Source organism: Armigeres subalbatus, chromosome 3, assembly GCF_024139115.2.
Source record: "Armigeres subalbatus isolate Guangzhou_Male chromosome 3, GZ_Asu_2, whole genome shotgun sequence".
Taxonomy (NCBI): domain Eukaryota; kingdom Metazoa; phylum Arthropoda; class Insecta; order Diptera; family Culicidae; genus Armigeres; species Armigeres subalbatus.
Window position 1 is genome coordinate 253524127 of NC_085141.1, and position 26374 is coordinate 253550500.

The following is a 26374-nucleotide window of genomic DNA, read 5'->3' on the forward strand; positions in this document are numbered from 1 at the left end:
CCTGAATCCGGGCTAGGATAATGTTGCACAGAACTTTGAGAACGGTACACAGCAACATAATGCCTCGCCAGTTATCGCATACAGTCAGGTCCCCCTTTTTGGGCACCTTCACTAAGATACCTTGCATTCTATCGACCGGGAAAGTTGCGGTGTCCCAGATATTACGAAATAAACGATGCAGTAGTTGAGCGGATGTCATGGGGTCAGCTTTGAGCATCTCGGCTGATATGCGGCCGACCCCTGGGGCTTTATTCGATTTCATGCTTTGGATGGCTGTTTGAATCTCTAGCAGTGATGGAGCTTCGGTATTGACGCGTGTTATACGTCGGATCCTAAGCAGATCATGCCTAGGTTGTGATGGCCTGGCTGGCACTTGAAAAAGTTGTTCGAAGTGCTCGAACCAGCGTTTCAGCTGGTCAGTTGGGTCGGTCAATAACTGATCATTCACGTCTTTCACAGGCATCGTTGCATTCATCTTCGCCCCGCTTAAGCGTCGTGAGATATCGTAGAGGAGGCGAATGTCCCTTGTTGCGGCGGCTCTCTCTCCTTCGTCGGCCAGAGAGTCTGCCCACGCTCGCTTGTCCCGTCGACATGAGCGTTTTACTTCCTTCTCAAGAGCCGAATCTCGTTGACGGGCTTAGACTTTGGCTCCTCTGGTTTTTCGTCGCTCTATCGCAGCTTTGGCTTCTCTTCGCTCCTCTATCTTTCTCCAGTTCTCATCGGTGATCCATTGTTTTCTCTGGGTGCGCAGTTCGCCCAGATTGTTCTCGCTGGTGGTGATGAAGCCATTCTTGATGGCGGTCCATTGGTCTTCCACGCTGCCACCTTCTGGAATATCTGCAGCACACGTCTCCAGTTCTTCAACGAAGGACCGTTTCACCGTGGCATCTTCCAGTCGGCGTGTGTTGAAACGTCGTCAAACTCTTTCCTCCTGCCGACGAATCCGCGCAATGCGCAGGCGTATTTCGCCGGTGAGGAGGTGATGATCAGACGCGATATCGGCACTACGTTTATTCCGTACATCAAGAAGGCTCCGTTTCCATTTTTGGCTGATGCAGATGTGGTCGATTTGATTTTCTGTAAAGCCGTCACGGGAGACCCACGTGACCTTGTGAACCGGGTGGTCTCATTATTTGATTTTAACGTTTCTCGTCAAACGCTTCGTCGACGATTCTCCAGTGTATTTTTAAGATTGGAATTATTTATTTAATTATGTATCGATTTGACTTACAAATAGAATTAAGATTAGAATTAGACAAAACATTATTGGGGCACTTTAATGCCTGTTGATGTATAAACCAATAAAGATCAAAGATCATATAAGTACGATTTATGTCTTTAGTTAATTTGGCTTTGATTATTTGTCGAGTCCTTCCTTTTTTAGGTCTATTATTGTCATCTTGGTAGCATAGTGTTGTTAATTGTCTGTGTAGTTTCAACATTAAGATATTATAAAACTTTTTCTTATTAGTGTTGCATTAGTCATTGTTAGATAGCAAGCGGTATAAAAATACAATAGAAATGTCGTCTTGCCTTACAATCGCTATGTTTTTGTTTGACCTATTAAATTGGGTCTTCCACGAAAGGCTGAATCACATAAGGCTGAAAACTCATAAGGTTGAACACGAAAGGCTGCAAAAGTAAAAATCTTACATAAGGCTGAAATAACAAAAGGCTGAATCTCGTAAGGGTAAAAAATCGTGACAAACCAATTTTAGTGGAAGAATTTACATTTGACGTTAGGGGGGTAAACGAACATGATCCGAAACCTTCTTCCTTGTTCCAATTTCCTTCTTCTGGCTTCTTTGTTCCTTTTTTCTTCGTCCTTCTTCTTTTTTTCTGGTTTCTTCTTCCTTTAATTTTCTTTGTTCTTCTTCCTTCTTTCTTTTCCTTGTTTTTTCTTCCTTCCTGTCTTCTTTCCTCTATTTTCTTCCTTTTCCTTGTTTCTTCTCCATTTTTTCTTATTTCTTTTTCTCTATTCTTTTTTTATTCTACCTTCTTCCTTCTACTTTCTTCCTTCTTTTAACCTTTTTACCTTTTCTTTCTTTAGTCCATTTTTCTTCTTTTCTTCCTTCTTCATTGTTTCTTTTTCTTTCTTCTTTCGTCCTGTTTTCTTCTTCCTTCGTTTTCCTTCCTGATTCCCCTTTCCTTCTTCTTTCTTTTACCTTTTTCTTTTTCTTTTTTTCTTCATTTTTATTCCTTCTTCATTCTTCCATCTTCCTTGTTTCTTCTTGCTTCATCATTATTCCTTCTTACATCTTTATCCCTTCTTCCTTCTTCTATTTTTTCTTCGATCATTCATCTTTTTTCCTTCTCTCTTCTTCCGCCTTCTTCCTTATTCCTTTCCTTCTTATCTGTGCCATTTTTATTCTTTATTCTTCTTTATTCTTTATTTTTCTTTATTCTTTATTCATTATTTTTTATTCTTTTATTTATTTATTATCAGACTAAGGCTAAGGCCGGAGTGACCTGTGCTGCACATAAAAGTCTTCTCCATTCAGCTCGGTCCTTGGCTGCACTTCGCCAACCACGCAGTCTGCGGAGTGTCCGCAAATCGTCCTCAGCCTGATCGATCCACCTTGCCCGCTGTGCACCTCGCCTTCTTGTTCCCGTCGGATCGTTGTCGAGAACCATTTTCACCGGATTTCTGTCCGACATTCTGGCTACGAGCCAGGCCCACCGCAATCTTCCGATTTTCGCGGTGCGAATGGTAGATGGTTCTCCCCACAGCTGACGCAACTTGTGGTTCATTCGCCTCCTCCACGTACCGCCCGCCATCTGCACTCCACCATAGATGGTACGCAACACTTTCCTTTCAAAAACTCCCAGTGCGCGTTGGTCCTCCACGAGCATCGTCCAGGACTCGTGTCCGTAGAGAACTAAGCGTAAGCGTTTTGTAGATAGTCAGTTTGGTACGGCAGCGAACTCTATTCGATCGGAGCGTCTTGCGGAGTCCAAAGTACGTGCGATTGTATTCGCGGCATTTCTGCAATACCTGACGTATGGCGAACACCTGGTCTGTGGTAGAGCGTTCACCCATAAATCCCGCCTGGTACTGTCCCACGAACTCTCTTGCAATTGGTTTTAGTCGGCGGCATAAAATTTGGGAGAGTACCTTGTAGGCGGCGTTCAGTAATGTGATTGCGCGGTAGTTGCAACAATCCAGCTTATCGCACGACACCTTCCATCCGCTCCTGCGGCAAAACCTCATCCTCCCAAACCTTAGTGATTACCCAGTGCAGCGCTCTAGCCAAGGCCTCACCACCGTGTTCAAACAGCTCTCCTAATAGTTGGTCAACTCCAGGGGCTTTGTTGTTTTTCAGCCGGCCGATCTCCTCCTGGATTTTCTGGAGATTCGGAGCCGGAAGTCGCATGTCCTGCGCGCGTGCTCCTAGGTTCATTACCATACCGCCACCGTCGTAGTGCTGCCGCCACCTTTGGATCACCTCACGCTCGTTTGTAAGAAGGTTCCAGTTTATGTCCCTACACACATCGGGCTGTGGCACGTGGCCCTTACGTGAACGGTTCAACTTATCATAGAACTTTCGTGCGTTATTAGCGCGGTACAGTTCCTCCGTTTCTTCACGATCTCGATCTTCCTGCTGGCGCTTTTTCCTCCGGAAAATCGAGTTTTGTCTGTTCCGCGCCCGTTTGTATCGTGCCTCGTTCGCCCTCGTGCGGTGTTGCAGTAATCTCGCCCATGCTGCATTCTTCTCCTCAACTAACTGCTCACATTCTCCGTCAAACCGGTCGTTTGTCTGATCCGGAGCCACCGTGCTTAGTGCAGCGGTTGCGGTGCTTCCAATGGCGGATCGAATATCTCTCCAGCCATCTTCAAGAGATGCTGCGCCTAGCTGCTCTTCCGTTGGGAGTGCCACTTCTAGCTGCTGCGCGTAGTCTTGGGCTAGTCTACCGTCTTGTAGTCGCCCAATGTTTAGCCGCGACGGACGACTCCGACGCGTGTTGATCACCGTCGAGAGTTTTGACACACTGCAACGAGGTAGTGGTCGGATTCAATATTCGCACTACGGTAAGTGCGTACGTTCGTGATGTCGGAGAAGAATTTACCGTCGATTAGAACGTGGTCGATTTGGTTTTCCGTTTCTTGGTTAGGTGATCTCCATGTGGCCTTGTGGATATTCTTGCGGGGGAAGAAAGTGCTTCGGAATACCATTCCGCGGAAGGCTGCAAAGTTTATGCATCGTTGGCCGTTGTCGTTCGATACGGTATGCAGACTATCCGGTCCAATGACCGGTCTATACATTTCCTCCCTTCCTACCTGAGCGTTCATGTCACCGATGACGATTTTGAAGTCCCGCAGTGGGCATCCATCGTATGTCTGCTCCAGCTGTGCGTAGAACGCTTCTTTCTCGTCGTCGGGTCTCCCTTCGTGTGGGCAGTGCACGTTGATGATGCTATAGTTGAAGAAACGGCCTTTAATCCTCAGCTGGCACATCCTTGCGTTGATTGGCTGCCACCCAATCACACAAAGGCGCATCTTACCCAGCACTATGAAGCCGGTTCCCAGCTCGTTGGTGGTGCCACAGCTTTGGTAGAAGGTAGCCGCTCGATGCCCGCTTTTCCACACTTTCTGTCCTGTCCAGCAGGTTTCCTGCAGCGCTACGACATCGAAGTTGCGGGGATGTAATTCATTGTAGATTATCCTGTAGCAACCTGCGATGCCTAGCGACTTGCAGTTCCATGTGCCAAGCTTCCAATCGTGATCCTTTATTCGTCGCCTAGATCGTTGCCGATTGTATCGAGTCGTATTATCTTCTATGTCGTTCGTAATAGTTGTTTTTAAAGGCGGCTTATTGGGCCTGCACAAACCTCCTGTCTCGTCAGAGGGCCGTCGTGTCAGGGCTGTTTAGCGTCCCACCTAACACCAGGACTTGGGCTTGTGCTTGGGCTTGGGCACACGGTCGCTTTGGTGGAGCCTACTTGCGGATACATGCAGCTTTTTATAAAGGTTTAAGAGGGCCCATTGTCAAACCCCACCACATCCTAGGCAGGCGCCACAACTCGCAGATGGCCTGGGGAGGGATCGTCAAGCCCTTGGACATAGTCCCTGCTGCCCACCCTGCTGTCCCAGGCAAATCCTAATAACTTCTAATTTTCCTCCTGAAATTCTTATGTATCACATGATATAAGAATATTGTAATGTGATTTGTGTTTTCCGTAGTTCATTCTATATAACAACCTATCCTATTGTTCCTATTAACGAATTTCTTTCGGATTCCAACCGATTCTTAACAGCGTGCACAAATGAGGTTATGGTGTGTCAAGCTTCAAGCTAGAAATATTTTATTTTTAGTAAGTTTCATGTTTACATTTTTAGTTTTATTTGCACTTACAAAATCGGTCTTCCAATAATTTTAAGTAGGAACAATTGTGAATTTTAGTAGCAACAAATTTAGTTCATAGGCATAATCGAATTCTATTTCTATAAGTACGAAGAGTTTTATATATATAATAAATTTTGAAATTGATAATTTTACCACTGCAATGGCGCGTCTTTTCTCGCAGCTCATTGGCACGAAATGATGAAATGACATGAAAGATGGAATGGAAAGAGACGTCATTCGACGTGGACGGTTTCCGTAATCACCGGTTGTCAGGGGTTGTTCGCCTGGCGCTGTGGTAGATCTGGCAAAGCAGGGCTGCCAGCATGCACATCCTCCTCCCCGTAACACTGGCCTGCGGATGATCCGGGTCCAGTTTTACTAACCGGCGCCACATCCAATATAGCTAACCTTGAGACTGGTCTACGAATAATACCCCCATTAGTTTGAACCAACGCTTGCCGAATACGGCCATCCTGCCCTTTAAAAACTTTACAAATACGACCTCTTGTCCAACCATTCCTTCTCGCTTCTTCTACGATAAAGACTACGTCCCCAACAGAAATCGGTTTTACCTCCCCGAACCATTTACCTCGCCGAGTAAGTGTGGGCAGATACTCACGTGTCCATCGTCTCCAGAAAACGTCCATTTGAAGCTGTATCTGTCCCCAGGTACTCCGTAAAGCGGCAGCTTCATTCGCTGGGCGCGCCGCTGGTTGTCGTACACCGCTTGAACTGCCTAGTATAAAATGATTCGGCGTAAGAGCCTCTGCCTCCTCAGAGTCTAGAGGAAGGTAAGTTAATGGTCTCGAATTTACCATACTTTCGGCTTCTTGCGATAGCGTTAGCAAACCTTCGTCGTCCAATCTCCGTCCCCCGTTAGCTGCTTCCATGGCCGATTTAACGGAACGGACCATTCGCTCCCACGATCCGCCCATGTGTGGGGCACTGGGAGGAATAAATACCCATTTGGTTGTTGCGTTGGTGAATGTCTCGGCCATAGCTTCACTGATGTTCTGAATTTGATCTTTCAACAATCTGTCGGCTCCTCGGAAATTCGTTCCGTTATCCGAATGTATTTCTATAGGCGCACCTCTACGGCTAACGAATCGGCGAACGCTCATAACGCAAGACTCAGTTGACAAACTGTACACTACTTCCACATGCACGGCCCGAACTGTCAAGCAGGTGAATAAGGCAATCCACCTTTTGACATTGCTTCTGCCTATTTTGACGAAAAGTGGACCAAACAAGTCCAACCCTACGTAGCTGAATGGTCTTGTGAATGAAGCTAGACGAGCGTAAGGTAATGGAGCCATTCGGGGTATTCGCGGCTGTGCTCGCTTAACTTTGCAAAATTGGCATTTCCTGACAATTATTCTGACAACAGTACGTAGATTTGAGATATGGTATTGTTGCCTTATTTCGTTGACAACTGTTTCCGGACTTCCATGGTGAAACTTTCGATGGATGGAGTCGATGATCAGATGGGTCAGTCTATGTTCTCTGGGTAGAATAATAGGTATTCTTGTGTTGTTGCTTACATGTTCCGCCGCTTGTATTCTGCTGTCAACTCGAAGGATTCCCAGTTCATCAACCATTGGTGATAATTGATACAGGCTGCTGGATTTGTCCACGGTACTGAGCACGTCGCTGGGCTGGTGCAACTTGTGCGTTAAGACTGCAAGCTCGTCTGGGTAAACCTCCCATTGTGTGGCTTTGATCAAATATTGCCAAGCTTCTACTAATTCCTCTTGAGACAGGTATGGTTTTGCAATATCTCTTTTGCGAGTCCGATTTAGAAATCTATACAAGTAGGCTGTAGCCCGTAGTAGCCGATTCCAGTTAGAGAACCTCTCCAAGTTGAGCACCAGCTTCGGCATGGACTGCTCCTGATGAATATAAACAGCACGAACTTCTGAGTTATCTTCTTTTAAGCATGGAGCTATTGGCCATTCTTCCTCACTATTTCGCAGAAACGCTGGGCCATTAAACCAGGCACTGTTCGGGCCGAAATCAGGTCCGTTGCCCCACTTAGTAGCAGCATCAGCTATGTTCTTCTTTGATGGTACATATCTCCATTCCCCAGCATTCGTTTCAGTCAAAATCTCGCCGACACGCACCGCTACAAACTGTTTGTACCTTCGGTTATCGGAGTTAATCCAGGCTAGCACCGTACTGGAGTCTGACCAAAAAACTCTTCGATCTATCTGTATGGAATGACCATCAGCGACCATTTGCATCAGGCGCACACCTAACACGGCTGCTTGAAGCTCCAGACGAGGAACAGATATTGGTTTGATAGGAGCTACCTTAGTTTTGGCAGCCACAAGGGAACAATCCACTTGCTTTCGTTGATTTACTATTCTAAAATAGGCGACAGCTGCATACGCCTCTTCGCTTGCATCGACAAATATATGAAGCTGCACACGGTAGTAATGTTGGGATGTAGCTCGCAGGAAGTAGCATCGTGTTATACGTAACTGTTGTATTATTTTCAGCAATTCTACCCATGCTTGCCAGCGAGGTTGGAGGTTTGCGTTGATCTGGTGGTCCCATTGGATACCGCTGCGCCAGATGCTTTGAAGTATAATCTTACCCTGCACTGTGAATATCGCCAACAGTCCTAGGGGATCGTAGAAGCTCATAAGGCACTTGAGAACTTGTCGTTTAGTTGGTGAAGTTCTTGTTGATATTACTCTTTGAATGTCGTCGCTCATTTTCGTTGAGAATCCCAGTAGGTCTTCAGATGAGTTCCATATTAGTCCCAGAACTCGTTCGGAATTGTCGCTTTGTGGCAAGTCAAGGCTACGTACATCGGAAGCTCTATCTTCTCCCACACTGTCCATTACTAGGCGACTGTTTGACTGGAACTTACGGATATTGAACCCACCGTTGGCATGAATCATCTGTACTTCTTGCATAACTTTAGCAGCTTCTTCAGCATCTTCGAAACTTTCCAACAGGTCGTCAACATAATGGTTTTTTATTATGCTTTGAACCGCGCGCGGATACTCCTGGGCAAATTCCATGGCATTTTTATTTTTAATGAATTGTGCTGAGGCCGGTGAACATGTCGAACCGAAGGTCGCTACGTTCATCAGAAAGACTTCTGGGACAGCAGTAGAGTTGTTTCTCCAGAGAAACCGCTGGGCATGACGATCTTCCGCTCTAATTATGATCTGATGGAACATTTCAGCAATATCCGCAGAAACGGCTACAGCGAATTGCCGGAATCGGAACAACACCCCAGGTAACGAAGTTAACTGGTCAGGGCCTTTTAAGAGCATATCGTTTAGCGATACTCCGTGTGATTTGGCAGCTGCATCCCATATCATACGGATTTTATTCGGTTTTTTGGGATTAAGCACTACACCCAAAGGCAAATACCACACCCGTTCGGCGTCAGCTTGCTCCAATTCTTCTTGGGTAATACGGTAATTGTAGCCTTTAAATAAGTATTCATCGATTTGCTTCACTACATTGGATTTTAAGTCTGGTTGTCTAGCCATGCGTCGTTCCAGGCATTCCAAACGTTTCATGGCCATTCCGTAGCTGTCAGGTAACTTAAACTTATCGAACCGCCACAGGAGCCCGATCTCGAATCTGGAGCCAATCTTTCTTGCCGTGGTTTCTAGCAAATTGCTAGCTCTTCTGTCGTCCTCCGACATTAAAGATGACCCGGTCGACGTACCAACAGTTTCTGCATCGAAAAAGCTTTTCACCAAATCGTGTATCTTATGATCCGATGAACACTCGCAGGAATGGTAGTTCAGTGATGCTTCTGTTGACCGGGCTCGTCCGCCGTAGATGCACCATCCTAAACGTGTTTTCACCGCTATGGGTTCGTTCACTCGACCTTCTTTGGTTTTCAATGGGACAGTCAATCGAAGGTTATCAACTCCTACCAGCAATCGCGGTACCGCTTCAGAATAGCTGCTTACTGGAATTCGGCGCAAATGCGTATACTTGTTAGCCAGCCGACTAGCATTTAGGCTTTGGCAGGGGAGACTGAGCGCTTTCACCGTACGTACCTCGGCCAACGGGAAGTGACGTTGATTTTCCGCAACTATTGATAATCTTACTGTTTGAGAACCATTCTCAGTCCGCGCCATATTCCCCGTCCACTTGAGACACAATGGTGACTCCATACCTTCTACGCCCAGCTGACGCACGAGCCCTTCTTCAATTAGAGTTAGTTGCGACCCATCATCTAAGAAAGCAAAGGTTGCTACACTGTTTCCACCTCCACAAATTGTAACCGGAATGATTCTGAAGTAGAGTGACGGCTCCACTTCGCGATGTACGTGGTTTTCCACCATCGTCATTCTAGGTACGTTAGCGCGAGCAAAGTGCAATAGAGGGTGGTGGCGGTATTGGCATCCATTTACGCCACAAACTCCAGGGTTACGGCAGGCCCGTCTACCATGAGCGTTCAAACAGTTACGACAGATTCCATGCTGCTGAACGAATCGACATCTTCCTTCGACCGAATAAGACTTGAACACTCCGCATTCCTTCAATCGATGATTCATCTGACGGCATGCCGCACACGGCCTCTCGGTGCATTCTCCGCCGCTCTGCCGTGGTGACTCTAAGGTATGGGAATTAACTGCTGCACGTTTTTGTTTCCACTTGTCTTCAACTTCTCCTTTCTTCACTTTGTTCGCCATACCCGAGTAAAGCGTAACTTGACTAGCTGACTTCACTACACCACGCATAAATTCACCAAACACTTTTAAATCCACCTTCTGGTTGTTCTCCATATACTTCACCCACTCCATCTTCATATGCACTGGTAACTTGTCGACTAACTCGATTAACAGTGACGGATTCGACAGATGAGCTTGTTGATTAGCAGCTTCAAGGTGGTCGCATAAACTTTGAACTGCCATCCCAAAGTCGATGAGAGATTCTAATTTCTCTGCTTTCGGCGTGGGGACGGAGTGGACCTTTTCGATGAGCGCATTTATCAACAGCTCCGGGCGCCCGTATAATAGGCGAAGCGTATCGATTATATGAGGGACAGATTCGGGAAGGAGAAGGCGACTACGTACCGCTTCCAGGGCAGGACCTTTCAGAGAGCGAGTAGTCGGATCAAGTTTTCGGCGGGACTGTAGCCACATGCCAACGTAGAATTCATAAAGCTGCTGATGTAAACTGGCCAGTCAGCAGGACTACCCGAGAAGATTGGGAGGTCTCGGGGCATTACTTGCCTGGCCGCCAATTGGGGGGCCGTTGGGGCAAAAGCGTTTATATTGTTCGTTAGGTTCAAATTATCAATGGCAACCTGTCCAAATTGCTTGGTAAGGTGCTCGAGGGTACTTGGTTGTGTCTCATGGTTAGCATGCGATAAGGATGTTGAGTTTGGATGATCGTACTTACGTGGACGTGGCGGCTTAGGGTCTAGTTTACCTGAACTGGAAAATCTTACTTCCGGTACAAAAACACTCCTGCGTACTCCTGCTGATGACCAAACTGCTTGATAATCGCGTCGTTAGTCTCTTTCGGCTTCGGAAATATGGTAATTTGCTCCACATCATGACGGATGTTCGAAGAGGATTCGGTAAACTCGAAAGGTTTTTTCAGTGATGTGGTCTCCCCTTCCTGCTGGACGGTTTTGGGAGTGGATTCCGGAAACAGTGGTCTCCTGGGTTGCTTTGGGATGGCACCTTTCCCTTTTTTTATATCAATACCAGGATCGTTCGCATGGGGTGGAGAAGCTCCTGCGGCCTCCTTTTCCTTATCAATTTTATTTAGCCACTCTTGAGTTTTCTTCGCATTGCTAGAGCGACTTTTGACACTACCACGATCTTCGTCACCCACTTCTTCCAAGGCAGCTTTCCATCAAGGCATACTTTTTCTCCAGGAAGCTTTTCTCCATATCCTGTTGTTCTCGGAGCTGACGCATTTTCAATTCTTGCTCTTCGTGTAGTTTCTGTAGACCTAACTGGGCTCGTTTCGATGCGGTTGAAGATCGGGAACTGGAGCTGGTAGCGACGGAAAGTACTGATCCGGAGGTATCGATGGGAGGGACACATTTACTGCAGTTCCATGTGCGATCTTCCACCGAGTGAGTGACGCCTGCACACGACATATGCCACCATGCCCCACAACAATCACATTGCACCAGATCGTCTACAGTATTCGGTCGGTCACATTTTACGCAACTACTCTCTCCTGACGGTGGTGTTGTTGCTGATGCCATCGGTACGATTTTCTTGAAGAATTGTTCCTATTAACGAATTTCTTTCGGATTCCAACCGATTCTTAACAGCGTGCACAAATGAGGTTATGGTGTGTCAAGCTTCAAGCTAGAAATATTTTATTTTTAGTAAGTTTCATGTTTACATTTTTAGTTTTATTTGCACTTACAAAATCGGTCTTCCAATAATTTTAAGTAGGAACAATTGTGAATTTTAGTAGCAACAAATTTAGTTCATAGGCATAATCGAATTCTATTTCTATAAGTAGCAAAAAGTTTTATATATATAATAAATTTTGTAATTGATAATTTTACCACTGCAATGGCGCGTCTTTTCTCGCAGCTCATTGGCACGAAATGATGAAATGACATGAAAGATGGAATGGAAAGAGACGTCATTCGACGTGGACGGTTTCCGTAATCACCGGTTGTCAGGGGTTGTTCGCCTGGCGCTGTGGTAGATCTGGCAAAGCAGGGCTGCCAGCATGCACACCTATCCTATCCGTGGTCACGCGTTAGCTTCGCTACCTACCGTGGGCGCAAAATTACCGAGGCAATTCCCTGACCCTTTGGAAAGTACTACTGAGCCCTAGCGGATCCTCAATGTTTAAAGAGCTACCTGATAAATATGCCAGGACATACAATCAGGTGCTCAGTCTGCCTAGCAGCCGATTCACTGTGAATCGTTAGAGGTGCACTGAAGTGCTCCAAATGCGATATGATACACAGATGAATATTAATGTGAGTGCCGTCAACCCCCGTGACCTTGGATAGGGTTCTATAACATATACCACTAATTAGGGCTTAAAAGTCAAACGCAAACAAAACCTTATTTTGATGATTCTGAGTCCATGATGGTTTGTTCATGCAAACCAACATCACATCACTAACGAAGATGAAGGCTTGGTTGAAAAGTACAACTTTGAACAAGAACACCTATCGTTTGCAACATGGCGGATCTTCATGAGTGAACCGACACCGTGCGAGCCCTGAAAGGTTTATATCAGAAATGAAGTAACGAACATACAACGGCATTCTCGACTTGGAAATAACGGAAACGAGGAGGTGATATATGTAAAGATGTTCATTACCTCCGCACTTACTACATAAGTAGTTTATTCCACATGTAGTTATTGTATAAGAGTTTTCCGAAATATCAACATATGTCTACAAATACTTAAATCAGCGTTTTGTAGTTATAAAAACAGAATAGCAGATCTAGTCTTTTTCATGATTAAAACATTGAACATTAACTCACATTAAACCAACATCTAAAACTCACTTGCAGCTCAATTTTAATGCTATCTGCTCCCACTGATTCCACTTGTCCCGGGTAGCTTATCCTCTGCAGAGGCCGTGTCCAGCAGGCTGTGCAGTTTTTGTTGCGAGCTCTGTGCTGAGATGCGAAGAGCCGACAGCACCAGCGCCGTATCATATTCGGTTTGATTTCCCTTTTCGTTATCCAGATAGACCTCCTGCAGGCGTTCCCCGAAACGTGATAAGACCCGAGCACGGTAATCTGAAACATAAAGAGACTATTTAGATCTACAACTGCGAAACGGGTCAACGAGAAGCGTACCGACACTACCCGCCACAGGATTTCCCATCAATCGCAAGTTTTCCAGCAGTGGTAGATTTCCAATATGATCGATTTCGTTTATGTCATCGATTTGATTGCAGCTCAGGTCCAAATTAACTAACGAATACAGCTTCGATAGCCCGTCTAACAATCGGATTCTGTTTTGTGATAAGTTGAGACTTACCAAATTGCCCAGCTGCATATGCCATTCGTGGCACTCGGCAATCTTGTTGCAACGCAAGCTCAATGTTTGCAAGTTATTCAAGTGACTCAAATGAGATATGCTTTCTATTTGATTCTTGTCTAGTACCAAATCCTTCAAATCGGGAAACAACCGAATAGAATGATCGATCTCCATCAGCTGGTTATCCTTGAAGACGGCATGTCGCAGATTTTTCCATACCTGCCAATGGCGTCAAAGATTAGTATTTTTGTTTTTAAAATGATTTTCCTCGGAAAAAAATGTCGTTATATAGAAACTTACCTATCGTATAAATAAATACTTGATGTCTCTTAAAAGTAGTGATAACTAACCTTTGATCTGTCCAACTCCTCTGTGTCGTTCCTGTGAATATCATCGCACAACGTGATCTGCCGGATGTGCTTGATCTCTGTTTTGTAGATTTCTATCCGAACCAAACTTTCGCGGAGACCACCTTCAAATTCGAATTCTTTCGATAACTTTGTCCATCGAATGCAAACAAAATCCATACTTACCGACACTCTCGATATTCTCCGTAGAAATGCCGTAAATTATGAGATTCTGCAATCCTCGAAATACGCTCAGTTCGTATCGCAACTGCGACGGAATCAGATTGCTGCTGCCCACCGGTTTGTGCAGCGCATGGGGAATGTACTTATTGGAGTCGTCATCGTACAGAATCATGGGGAGGCTGTTCTTTGTCGGGAGCACTATTACCGTCTCCAGCTGTGAACAAAAGTCCATGATGTGGGAAAAGTTTAGCGCCCCATCGGCTGCCTCCGTTGAGGGGCAGGGGATTTTCAGTCTCTCACTGAAGGCATGCAATTCCAGGACGGAAAATCCGTACTTTTTCGATTTCGCTAGAAAGCTCTCCCCTCTAAGGAAAAATGAATTGGCAAGATTCTGTACTAGAAATATAATGTCGTACCGGTGGAACTCCAGAAATTCTACAAATTCTTTTGGCATTGTCACTTTCAGGAAAGTGAGCATTTCCTTTAAATACTGTTCCAGTGCTTCCTGTCGTTTCTTCAGAAAAGTGGGGCTTTTGTTACCAATCACTTTCTTCGGGGGGAGTTTGTCCCTGGCCACACTTCGTTCCTGAGTCAGCTTATTGTGGAGTTCATCAAAGTCTCGGTACCTCCGATTGACGGTCCACATCACATGACCACATTTAACCAATACTTCGTAATAATTGACACTATCGACCGTGATAATCCTCGGAATCGAGATGCTGGTCTCGTTCGCGTGTAGCTGATAGTTGGACATTGTCCAGTCGTCACTCCTCCAAGGTCAGCAGCCGAAACTAATTGGGTAGGATTGTTACGCAAGTACTGCCCCGCACTAACTTGCTTGCCGGAATCAGTTACACTATTTTCATCTATTGTAATCCATTTAATGGGTTTAAATTGCTAGATGTCATAAGTATGTAGAAAAACTGCTTATCTTATAAGTTCAATAAAGGAATTAAATTCTTAGCATATCAAAAATGATAATGCCACTCAATTTGTATGTTTTGACGTTTCATGTAGAAGTCATAAGTCTGACTGTGATGATTTGATTTTGTTAAATGCAAAAGGTCTTTTTATTCATTTATATGATCTATCATAAATTACGTAATTTTTCTTTGTTGACCTTCATTGGCTTTACACGCAGAGAAAAAATGAGAGTTGTGCCGGCAAAGTACTATTTAATGGGTAAAAAAGTACCCATTATGAAGTTAAATAGTTCAACTCATTAAAAGAGTAAAGAGCGTTTACTTATTAATGGGTAAACAACCAGTACGTCAAAATCAAGGGTAAATTTTACTCCTTATCGGAAATTTCTTTTTCGGAAACAGGAGTAAATAATACCCATTTTAGCACGACGAGGGAATGTATATAGATTTTTGTTTTCTTTGAATTTGTATGTAATAAAAACATCTATAGGACAGGTATACTTAGGAATTTTCCCTGGAATGTTCACATTTTTTATTTCAATATATTTATATTAATTAAAATATACAGCACACATCTTGAGGATTCTGATGCACTTTTTAACATTCAAAAAGAGATTGAAGCAAGGTGAAGTCATGCTTGTTTGGTTTGAAGCAAGATCCGCCAAGGCCGTTCTGCTCGCTTTATACATGTATTTGTAAACCCATAAATGGGTGAAAAAAGTCTTGTGAATTTTTCGTATCAAAATTAGCTACCAATTGCGTGTTGAGGCGTTGCAGAAGTTTGAAGGATCTTAGTGACTGGATTATACGCGGAAACCATGCAGAAGTTTAAACGTAAGTCATTCACAACATTTGCAATTAAATCTCAATGAATCATGTTCGTTTTTTATATTTATCAGGTTCGAAACCGAAGGAAATGCATCCTCAACCACACCACGACGAGGGTTGCCTGGATTTAAAAATATCATTATATTACTTCATTATACATCATCATAATAAAAACTCTTCCTTAAAACTACAACAAATCCCATTCTTTTCATTATTCATTCTGGCTCCATTCTCAATAATGAGTTTTTTACCCATTTTCAACAAAAATCAATTTAAAAAAATGGGTAAAAATGCAACATTTTTTGACATATACTGCGTAGAGGCCTGGATAAGAGAAACGCGGATAGAAAATATGACTCTGCCAACACTGCAGTCAATGAAAACACATGAAAAGAAAGAAATGGTTTATGTAGACAAAATCTTACAATCCACATCACATAACAATAGAATCCAATAAACAATGCAATTTTATTTCATAATCTATAAATGACTTGCATATATTATAGCAAACTAATGTAAAATTCATTAAAATTTATTTATTCAAATATGGTATAAAATCGAATTTAGCCGTTTTCAGTATTTGAGCCAACATATTGGCTACTTGACAGGTTTCCTGCTCGATTGGCTGCTGTTTTTTGACGGTTCGATTGGCTGCACATACCTATCCGCGTTTCTCTTAGGTGCCTGCCAGAGTAGACGCGTCTACGCGACGCGGCGCGAAAATTGCACACGAAGGAATAACAATCAATAATAAGGAGCTGTCAATTCGTATGGACGCTTCGCTTCGCTTCGCACTTCGCGTCTACTCTGGCCGCACCCTTATTCAGGCCTCTAATACTGCGTTTTTGGCTCGTGCAATCGTCTATTATTCAATTTCAAACGTTTTTTTTTGTGTGCATTAAGCTTTCAGTGATCGTGTATGTACACGCACGTTTCACTAACACTTTTACTCGGTTTGTTTGCAACCACGAGCAGCTGTCACGGCAAAATCAAATCTCGGTTACAGATAAATCAACCCAAACTTTGAGTTCAATATACGCACTATTGAGAATATCGCAGAAAAAATTTACCCAAATTTGGGTAGTTTTCCCTTTCTTTCCTATGATTGTTGCCAAAACTAGAGCAAGATGTAAACACCTCACCGGGGTTGCTCAGCCCAATAACCCAAATTTGAGTAAATTCAAAATTCTCAATTTTGAGTTGATCCGCTTTGGATAAATTAAACTCAGCTTTGGGTAAATTGTTTATGATGGCACACTGCCAACATATGCACCTTTCATTAATTTACGGTCACTGTCGGCCCACTGCCGCATGGAAGTTACACTCACAATCATAAAGCACACAAACGAAACCGTCGACGCTATCAGCCCACTGTCGGTAGCTCAACGGTGCTGCATACATGCTGGCCCACTGCCAACAGGCGTAGCTGCACGGCATTGATCGGATGACGATGATTGATGATGACGACGTGCCGGCTCACTGCCAACACCTTTATAAACGCCACGCTTGTGACGACGCTCTTGCGATGGACGCTTCCACCACACTCACACACCGAAAACGAGATGCGGATCGTGTGTTGGTTGACCCACTGCCAACCACACAACCAGATGACTATCGGTGTCGCTGCTGGGCTGGATTGGTTCCAGCAACGATGATTCAGAGACGCCTCGCTTGGTGCTGGCTGCTAAATGGCTTCCAATCACACTTAAATCAAAAATTTCAGCTCGGTAATATTTTTTACTGATTTTATCCAGTAAAAATAAATTTTAACCGAGGCATCAGTAAAATGTAAAAAACTTACCGATATCTGTATTAATTTTTGCCGACGATTCAGCAGAATAAAATGAAATACTGAATCTCGGTAGTGTAGATTACCGATCTGCACCGTATTATGAAAATCTATTAAACTTGTCAAAAAACATACCGATCGCTCAGTAAACATATTAATCATTTACTGAGTAATCGGTAAGTTATTTACGGAGCTCTCAGTTTCCGATCAACAAGCGTGATGCTCGATGTGACGCCATGTTTTCCAATAAAATCTTTAACTTTGCGTTTCTGACTACGGTTCGTGCAAATTCAATTCTGTGAATAATCAGCATGCGTGTAAGTATAAATACATTTGATAATAATTGTATAAATATTGTATTAATGTTTGAATTGTTATTTATTACTAAATTTCTGAAATTTCAGTTAATTCTATGGATAATTAAATTTTCACTTTTGCGACTGTGTGGCATAGCGCTAGTGAATTGAGCGTTCCGAAAAAAGTGAAGATAGTGGAGTGAACAATGTGCTCGGCCAAAGCCATTTGCCGGCAACTACCTGCTTGACACATCTTATTTGCTGAGCTCACTGCGCACCACTTTTTCTTTTATCCATCGGAGCGATTTCCAAAATCAATTGCATCGAGTTGTCCGTTGGCAGTTATCAGATTTCGGCAGTGTTTTTTGCCACAACAGCTATTGTTATTCAAGATTCATTCATCTCCTCCATATACTCCCATATTTACTTTACTAAGATGCTTCGCAGAAGCCTTCACGACAAAAAAAAGGAAAATAAATAGAAATAAGTAAAATAAATCATTATTACTGAAATTGTTGGTGTTCTATTTTTCAATAAGAAATTGCATTACAAATTACATTTTATTCGGTATTTGGAATACAAAAATCATCGATATTTTCACAGATCCACCTGTATTAATTTTTACCGAGTACTCAGTAAACTTTACAGTTCTACTCGGTAATTATTGACATTTCACTAGCGTAGAAGCTGAACCGACACCTCGGTAATTGAAATCGATTACCGAGGTGACTACCGAGAGCTCAGCTGTTGAGAAATCGGTAATTCGTTTACCGAGCCCGGTGAATAAATTTAAGTGTGTATGTTTAATTGAAATATTATTTGTTTTTATTCTTTACGAGAGAAATAAAAAAAAAACAAAATTGCAATTCGCTCGGTATTTTTTTTACGGGAGCACCGCTAAACCAGTACCGAAAAACTGTAAAAAGAAATACTGAGAAATCAGCAAAACTGATTTTTTGACATGTGAACGAGCAGGTGAATTACCGAAATGATCGGTATTGTTTTACCGATTGCTCAGTTGATTTTACAGAATATTTCGGTAAATTTTGACATTTCGTCGAATAAAATACAGTACCGAGGACTCGGTTATCGATGTGGTTTACCGAGCTGACTACCGAGAGCTCAGCTGTTGAGAATTCGGTAAACTGGTAACCGAGCCCGGCAAAAAAAATTAAGTGTGTACATGGGATTAAAGGCAAACTACCTACCCGAATAAAATGAAATTATACAACGATCTTTCTAGTTATCGTTTTCAGAGTATAGAAAATTATAACTGAATGTTTTATGGAACCATATAAAATACTGTACGTTAATTATACCTTGAATGATATTTACGATAGCCCTTATAATATTTTGGTTTTGGATGATACATTGAATGGGTTGTTAAGTATCGTTACCATTCAAAAACATCGAATTTTTCATGGCTTTTTGCAAAGCAATTTTACCATGAATCATTGATTTATCTTCATTTTTGTTTCGTATGATCATTCAGGTTTTGATTATATTCAACAAAGACGATAAATAGAAAGATTCTTCTACGATTCAGCTGTTAATCCGAATTAAACGCTGTTCGATAATCTTTCAATTATACGATTAGGGTATTGTAATATGTATAATATTATATTTCAAACTTTAGTAGGATAATATCTTGTTCTTTCCTCAGTAATTAAATTAGCCAGCACTAAAAAGTATCTGTTATATTTAATTTATTGCCTAATATAGTTATCATATTGCAAATTTTACGCCCGATTAGACCCCTGCTCAGAAAATATTGTCCCACTATAATATGTTCCCACCTGTATACAGTAAAGGCTATATTGATGGAACTTCATTGTGATTCAAAACCACTAGATACAAAAATCTGTATTGCTGGAATTTACCATATTTTAAATGAAAAACACTTCATAAGGCATTGTTTTGCGCACCTGCTTAAAAAAAAATACAAAGCGATATAAAAATACGATTCAATTTAAAATCACTCAAAACGTATGAACATCCCGGATAAAAATTTACAGTAACTTGTATGACATAACCCATTGAAATACAATAGATTGTGTGGCAAACAATACAAACTATTGTATGCTTATTGTAAAATGTTCACGGTTGTAAAAGATCTTTATTGTACGTACATTAAAATCACAATATATTTAAATGTTTCCGATATATTCTATTATATTTTTATTGTTCGCTTACACAGTTAGTTTATATTACTGAAGTCGGTAAAATTTTACTGAGTTTTTGAACAGCTGACTTAACTCGGTATTTTTTAAAGTTACTGAAAACTCGGTAAAGTTGTAAATCGTTCGAATGTCAAAAACAACCTAGTTAGTCGGTAAATTTTATTACTGTCTTTTTCGGTATTCTTTTGTTTACATTGATTTCCCGAAATTATCAGTAAAATGAGATTTCATATCATTTATATGTTTTCAAAACAAATTTTATTATATTTAGAATTTGTATTTCTATCATTTTTATGCTGTTTCAGTCATCATTGAAATCAATCCTGTATCGTTTTATACTTGAGGTCGAAAGTCGAGGAATATATTAACTTTCCACTGATGTTTGACCGCTCCGATGAATTTTCACTCACAGTTTGTCAGACTGGAACTTCGATTGGGACAGTTAAAAATCTAAGTCGAATTTTATCTTCAAATGAGCTGCTCTTTCAGAGGGTTATCCGATGAGTTTCTGTACTTTAGTACAAGAGAGGCAGTAATCGACTTGATTGTATGAAAATAGCACATATAAGTTTGATTAATTGTACGGACGCACAAGTTGGCTTTGATGGCGCTACTCGTTTTTTTTTGCTGAAATAATATGCACTTTATGTCCATCCTATATCCAGTACGGCAATCTTCTTCGGTTAGTGCTCCCTCGTCGATCTGGAAGCGTTAATCCATCAGAACGGCTTGCCAGTGGAAAGAAACTCGTCACCATTTTGTTCACGCTGTACCAGCTCGAAATAGGAGACGGGTAAAATGAAAAAATCTGACAGTTCAAATCCATCAGCACTTTGCCTTGATGTTTACCGAATAGTCGGTATTCATTTTACTGACTTTAATGTTCTATCCAGTAAAAATGACTTATTACGGAAAACTCGGCAATAACAATTAGAGTTTTCAGTAATTCAATTAGTTTTTTACTGAGTAAACTGCAAAATTTTGAGAAAATGACGACTTTTCCGGTATTATTCAGAGTTTGCAGTTCGAATCGGTAAACAAAATTACCGAACAAGGAAATCGTGACTAAGTGTGTATGTTTAGTATTGCTCATCCAAAAACTAAACAATTTTTAAAAGTATTCGGTTTGGATGATATGGAAATCCGTCTAATGTTATTGAATTAATATAATTTTGGAATATTTCATGGATTTATTATATTGATGAAATAACAATTGAAAACAATAAAATTACAATAGCTTTGTTTGTTAAATAAATAAAAATGTTATACCGGTTCTCAAGTATATATTTTCATATTGCAGGTCTTGTTGCAGGTCTAGAAATGTTCTGCAATAAAAATTTGATTTCAGAAAAATTAAAGGGAACAAAAACTTTTGCTTTTAATTTACTCGGAGAATGGCCGGATTCATTTGACCGTATACAGTTTTGTTTATAAAATGATATGTAAAACAATTAATTGTATTGTATTTTTATTGTAATATTGGAGTATAATGTATTCTAAATCCTGTTGTATTCCTATTGTAAAACAATAGAAACAGTAATTGAAAACATTTAAAACACAATGTTTTCTATTGTTTTGTCGCTCGAAATCATCCCATTGAAGAACCGTAAAATCAATTGTTTTGCTCCGAATTTTGTATGGAAAATTTTCGATTTTTTTATTGTAAAGATACATAACAACCCCCCTTTTTAATTGTAAAAGTCCCATTTACCATTCATTTTGTCGTGGAAAACCATTATTTCTCATGTGATTTTATTGTCAAAATTCCATTATATTCAATGGTAAAAATTATGTTTTAAATGGTGTTGTAACAATAAAATTTATGATATTTTAATGATATTTTTTATCCGGGGTGCCAGAAAAGTCATTTTACTCAAATTTGGGTTATTGGCCCAAACCACGGTTTTGAGTGCAAACAACCCACTTTTAGGTAGTTTTGGTTTTCAGTGTAATGCATTTGCCATCATCAAAAAGGCTTTTTCAATACTAGCATTCTGGCAACACTAAAATGTGGAAACTAGTGGTGTTCACTTTCAGCAACTAGTCGATGAAAATTGTATTATTTTACTTTATCATATTGAATGTTTTCCATTGCCTGATGGATCCATGAAAAATTCCATCATCAACTATAGTTTTTGTTTACAAGTCATGCTGAAGTTTAAATTCATCATAAATCAAACTATAGTCTGAGAGTGTGTATAAACATCTTAATTCTCCAACTCCACTAATCGAAAAATCTAAAACGAAACGTATGTAAGAGTTGAACATCCCAATCAAATTATCAAACAGTTTTTTTTGACAGCTGTGCAGGCATCGTAGAAAAAGCGGAAAAGTTTTGCGCTGTTCGAAAATATCCATATTATATTTTCCATGATATTTCCGTAGAAAATTGTCCAACATGACCAAAACCGTGCGGTTGGCGTCTTTTTGTCGCCTGTGTTTAACTAAAACTAAAGACAAAGTGCCCGTATTTGCTGAAGGAAGTCTTTTGGATGATTTACTAAAGCTGATCGAGATTAAGGTAAAAAGTGGCGTAATGCTCCTGATATGGAACGGGCGTTCAGGATTTTGCATTTTTTTAGATCAATCCGGACGATGAATCGAATGCCGTAGTGTGTTACGACTGTGTGGTCACTTTGGAGGGTTTTCATCAGTTTAAAGAGCAGTGCCATGTGAACGACGAGTTCGTAAAAACGATTCCTCCCAAGGCGGATGACGAGGCTTTGTCCGCGGAGGAAGAAGACGATCAAGACGATCGAAGTGCTGTCGATGACGATGACGAGCAAGACATCGAAGAGGAGGATCATCTGGAACTTAGTGAAGAGGAAGAAGTGTTTCATGAGCTTCCGGCCAGCAGAAAATCGCCCAGGTCAAAGAAAAAACCAGCTCCCAAGAAATCGCCGGTTGGCAAATCTGGGAAAACAAAGACGAAGACTAAAAGCCCGAAGAAGGCAAAGGACGAGGATAACAAACCGGGTAAACAATCATTGGACGAGATGCAGGTCATACAGGAATCGTATCCGGATTTCTTTTATTTCGAGAAGGGATCCCGCTCAGTTTATTACACGATGGTTTATTACGGCGAACGTTACAATTCGGCACTATTTTCGGAGCGGTCCACCTACTGGCAATGCACGAATCGGAGAAGGTACTCGTGCCCAGCTCGGGTTAAGGTTACCAATGATTATAAGCATTTTGAACGGCACTTCGAGCACACCCACGAGCAGCTGCCGGAGAAGAATGGGCAAGCTTTCACGCCACACGAAGCCCTACCGGAAATATTCAAAATCTGCAAGAGAATCGTTGAATCGGTAAGCAGTGATGATTTTTATTTGTAAGTTTAAGTCGTTGCATAATTATTTTTATATTATTTTTAGAAAAAGATCAATTATGATTTGAAACTTGAAGAAACTATTAAAAGTGAAACAGTTGACAATGATGACGAAGAAGATAGCGATGAAGAAACTTTTGAAAGTACATTCCAGAAGTTTGCTAATTCCAAAAAGAAAAGCGCTAAAATTTATTCATCGGAATCTGATGATTCGACTGACGATGCTCGATCGAAGAAGAAAACAAAACCCAAAACAAACGCTCAGCAAAAGAAACGAAGAGCTATTTCTGAATCGGAAACGGAAATAAAATCTAAAAAAACCAAAAAGGTAGAACAGCTAAGCGAAGACTCAGACGAAGACGATAATCTGGACCTCGATCAAATTGAACAGGAATGTGATGCTTTAAATGTTCCGAAGCGGCCCTCTTGCGGCCCAACACTGGACGAAATGTTAGTCCTGGGAGACTCCTATCCGGACTATTTCTTCTTCGAAAAGGGTCCCCGTTCAATCTACTTCACTTTGGTTTACTACGGTGAAAGATTCCATTCCGCTTTATTCACCGAACGTTACACCTATTGGCAATGCCGACATCGTCGCAAGTACAAATGCCCAGCTCAAGTGGCCGTCACCAACGATTACAAAAGTTTCGAACGGCGATACGAGCACACCCACCCGGCTCTTCCGGACAAGGAAGGACAAGCGTTCACGCCGACCGAGGCTCTTCCGGAGCTGTTTGCGGCGTGTCGAAAGATCGTTCGAAAGGTTGTGGTCTCCCTGCACAGGTCACATTTGGATCTAATGGCTAATTTTTGTACTTTGATTACAGAATAAGGCGAAACGGCGACAGAAGCTGCTGCATAAGTATCAATTTTTGAACTCAATCAATAGTTCGGCGGAGAAACCATCGACCGACAGCGTGGATCTTGATCAGGAGGAAATGGTAGAAGTTATTGACGTGGTGGAAGAAGACACAACATCAATGAAAGACGATCTGGAATATGAGGAGCTAATCGAAGAAGATTGAGCGGTAAGGAAGAGAGGTAAGGTTTCACAATTAATTATCAAATGATGAACATGAAGTATGATAATTTCGATTTTTTTTTTCAGATGAATCCGTTGAGGATTTCTGTAAGTTTTATGTATGTATAATTTGAATATTTCATGAATAACATTAAACATTACATCATATTTGAGATTTTCATTTTTCAAATAGAAATGAATGAAACTGAAAAGATGAAACAAAGACTATTTTGATAGATTGCTTTGAGAATAGGTTGTATGTGCAGAAGAGAGGCTCTCTTTGTCCGCGCATTCATTTGCTAATAGATAGGCTGGTTATGCATTTTTTGCTACTTTTTTTACCACGTGCTGGTCGACGGACGACATTTCTCGGATGTTGTAGATGTAAGACGTCCGAACATCGACTCGTCCGGTCCAAAGTTGTAGTTGCAAAAATTCAGGCGCGAATCTCCCGCGTCACGAATTTACGAATCAACAGAACGATGCGTTTCAATATCCAACGCTTGTCAGTTGAGGGAGTTGCTGAACAGTACCACCAGAAGCTGGACGAGCGGAGAGGAGATACCAACGGATCTGGCGACGTTAATAGATTGTGGGAAAATATCCACGAAACTGTGACTACAACACACACACACACACTACAAATGTTGCTAGAGTCAAATGTTAGTGGCTCGTACCCGTTCCAACAAAGAGCGGTACAGTGTAGCAAGGGCAGAAGAGAAACGAACCCATCGCAGGCAACACGAAGAGAGTGTGATAGCTGAAGCGTAGGAGAACATGGATAGAAATGATATGCGGAGGTTTTACCCAACTGTCAATGGCTCGCGGCATAAGACTGTGCATTTGCCCGCCATGTGCAATGACCGAGAGAGGAATTTGCTGACAGACAAGACTATGGTGGCAGCCAGGTGGAAGAAGCACTTCGAAGATTTGTTGAACGGTGAAAATGAAGTTGTATTGAGGAGCAGGATGGACATGGTCGGCGACGGTCAAGCTGTGGAACCACCAACGCTGGACGAGGTTAAGAAGGCTCTAAATGAGCTGGAAAACAGAAAAGCTTCTGCTCCCGGTCGAGCTTCTCAAACACGGAAGTGAGCAGCTGCATCGATCAATCCACCACATTATCCAGAAAATATGGGAGGATAAAGAACTGCCTGCCGGCTGGGTGGATGGCCTCATAAGCCCAATCTATAAGAAAGGGCACAGACTAGAGTGTGCCAGTTACAGAGAGATCGCCCTTCTGTACTCGGCGTACAAAATGCTGTCGCGTATCCTGTTTAACAGACTGAGACCGCTTGAGGAGTCCTTCGTCGGCAAATACCAGGCAGGATTAGCCTGCGGATGATCCTTGATAAATTCCGGGAGTACAAGTTGCAGACTCACCATTTGTTCATTGATTTCAAAGTAGCGTACGATTCAGTTAAAAGAAATGAGCTGTGGCAGATAATGTCCGAACATGGTTTTCCGGCGAAACTGATTAGACTGATACGTGCAACGCTGGATGGCTCGAAATCAAGTATTCGAATTGCAGACGAAGTGTCAACCTCGTTTGTGACCTTAGACGGATTGAATCAGGGTGATGCACTTTCGAATTTATTGTTCAACATTGCACTCGAAGGCGCTATTAAGAGATTTGGCGTTGCAGAGGGACGGCACTATCATCACACGGTCGCATATGCTCCTGGGCTTTGCGGACGACATCGACCTTATTGGAATCGATCGCAGAGCAGTAATGGAGGCTTTTGTCCCACTGAAGAGGGAGACGGTGAGGATAGGCTTAACCATTAACTCTACCAAGACAAAGCACATGCTGGCAGGTAGAGATAGATAAAGACCTAGTCGTGTTGGTGCAGAGGTAGTGCTTGATGGGGATGTGTTTGAAGTTGTTAAAGAATTTGTTTACTTTGGAACGCTTGTGACATGTGGCAATGACGTTTCCCGTGAAGTGAAAAGACGTATTGCTGCTGCTAATAGGGCCTTTTACGGATTACATACCCGGCTTAGGTCCCGCAACATGCTGTATAAAATACGGCAGACTTCAGTGGGCTGGTCACTTAGTGCGAAAGTCGGAATAAAGAATAGCGAAAACAATATTCAACAGAGAACCAGATAGGGGCCGGTGACTTCGTGGAAGGCCACGAACACGCTGGTTGCACGCGGTGGAAT

General features: G+C 42.1%; 3 protein-coding genes and 1 long non-coding RNA gene across 4 annotated transcripts; 2 read left to right on the forward strand and 2 right to left on the reverse strand.

Annotated features, from left to right (window-relative positions):
- Positions 1–5614: 5614 nt before the first annotated feature.
- On the reverse strand, positions 5615–10468 carry LOC134222406 (uncharacterized). The gene has a single exon (XM_062701557.1). It carries the CDS (start codon positions 10466–10468, stop codon positions 5615–5617), a length of 4854 nt encoding a protein of 1617 aa, XP_062557541.1.
- Positions 10469–12616: 2148 nt separating this feature from the next.
- LOC134228131 (nischarin) lies at positions 12617–14882 on the reverse strand. The gene is made up of 4 exons (XM_062709910.1): positions 13844–14882; positions 13661–13782; positions 13127–13529; positions 12617–13066 (listed from the first exon to the last, which is right to left on the reverse strand). Exons 1-4 carry the CDS (start codon positions 14592–14594, stop codon positions 12849–12851), a joined length of 1494 nt encoding a protein of 497 aa, XP_062565894.1. The 5' UTR covers positions 14595–14882; the 3' UTR covers positions 12617–12848.
- A 1208-nt stretch (positions 14883–16090) lies between these two features.
- On the forward strand, positions 16091–18188 carry LOC134228132 (uncharacterized). Its single transcript, XR_009983844.1, has 2 exons — positions 16091–17697; positions 17785–18188. It is a non-coding gene; the product is annotated as an uncharacterized LOC134228132 (long non-coding RNA).
- A 3953-nt stretch (positions 18189–22141) lies between these two features.
- On the forward strand, positions 22142–24376 carry LOC134223643 (uncharacterized). Its single transcript, XM_062702830.1, has 5 exons — positions 22142–22377; positions 22439–23167; positions 23234–23950; positions 24015–24228; positions 24296–24376. The coding sequence occupies exons 1-4, from the start codon at positions 22255–22257 to the stop codon at positions 24210–24212; spliced, it is 1767 nt and encodes a 588-aa protein (XP_062558814.1). The 5' UTR covers positions 22142–22254; the 3' UTR covers positions 24213–24228; positions 24296–24376.
- The last annotated feature ends 1998 nt before the right edge of the window (positions 24377–26374 follow it).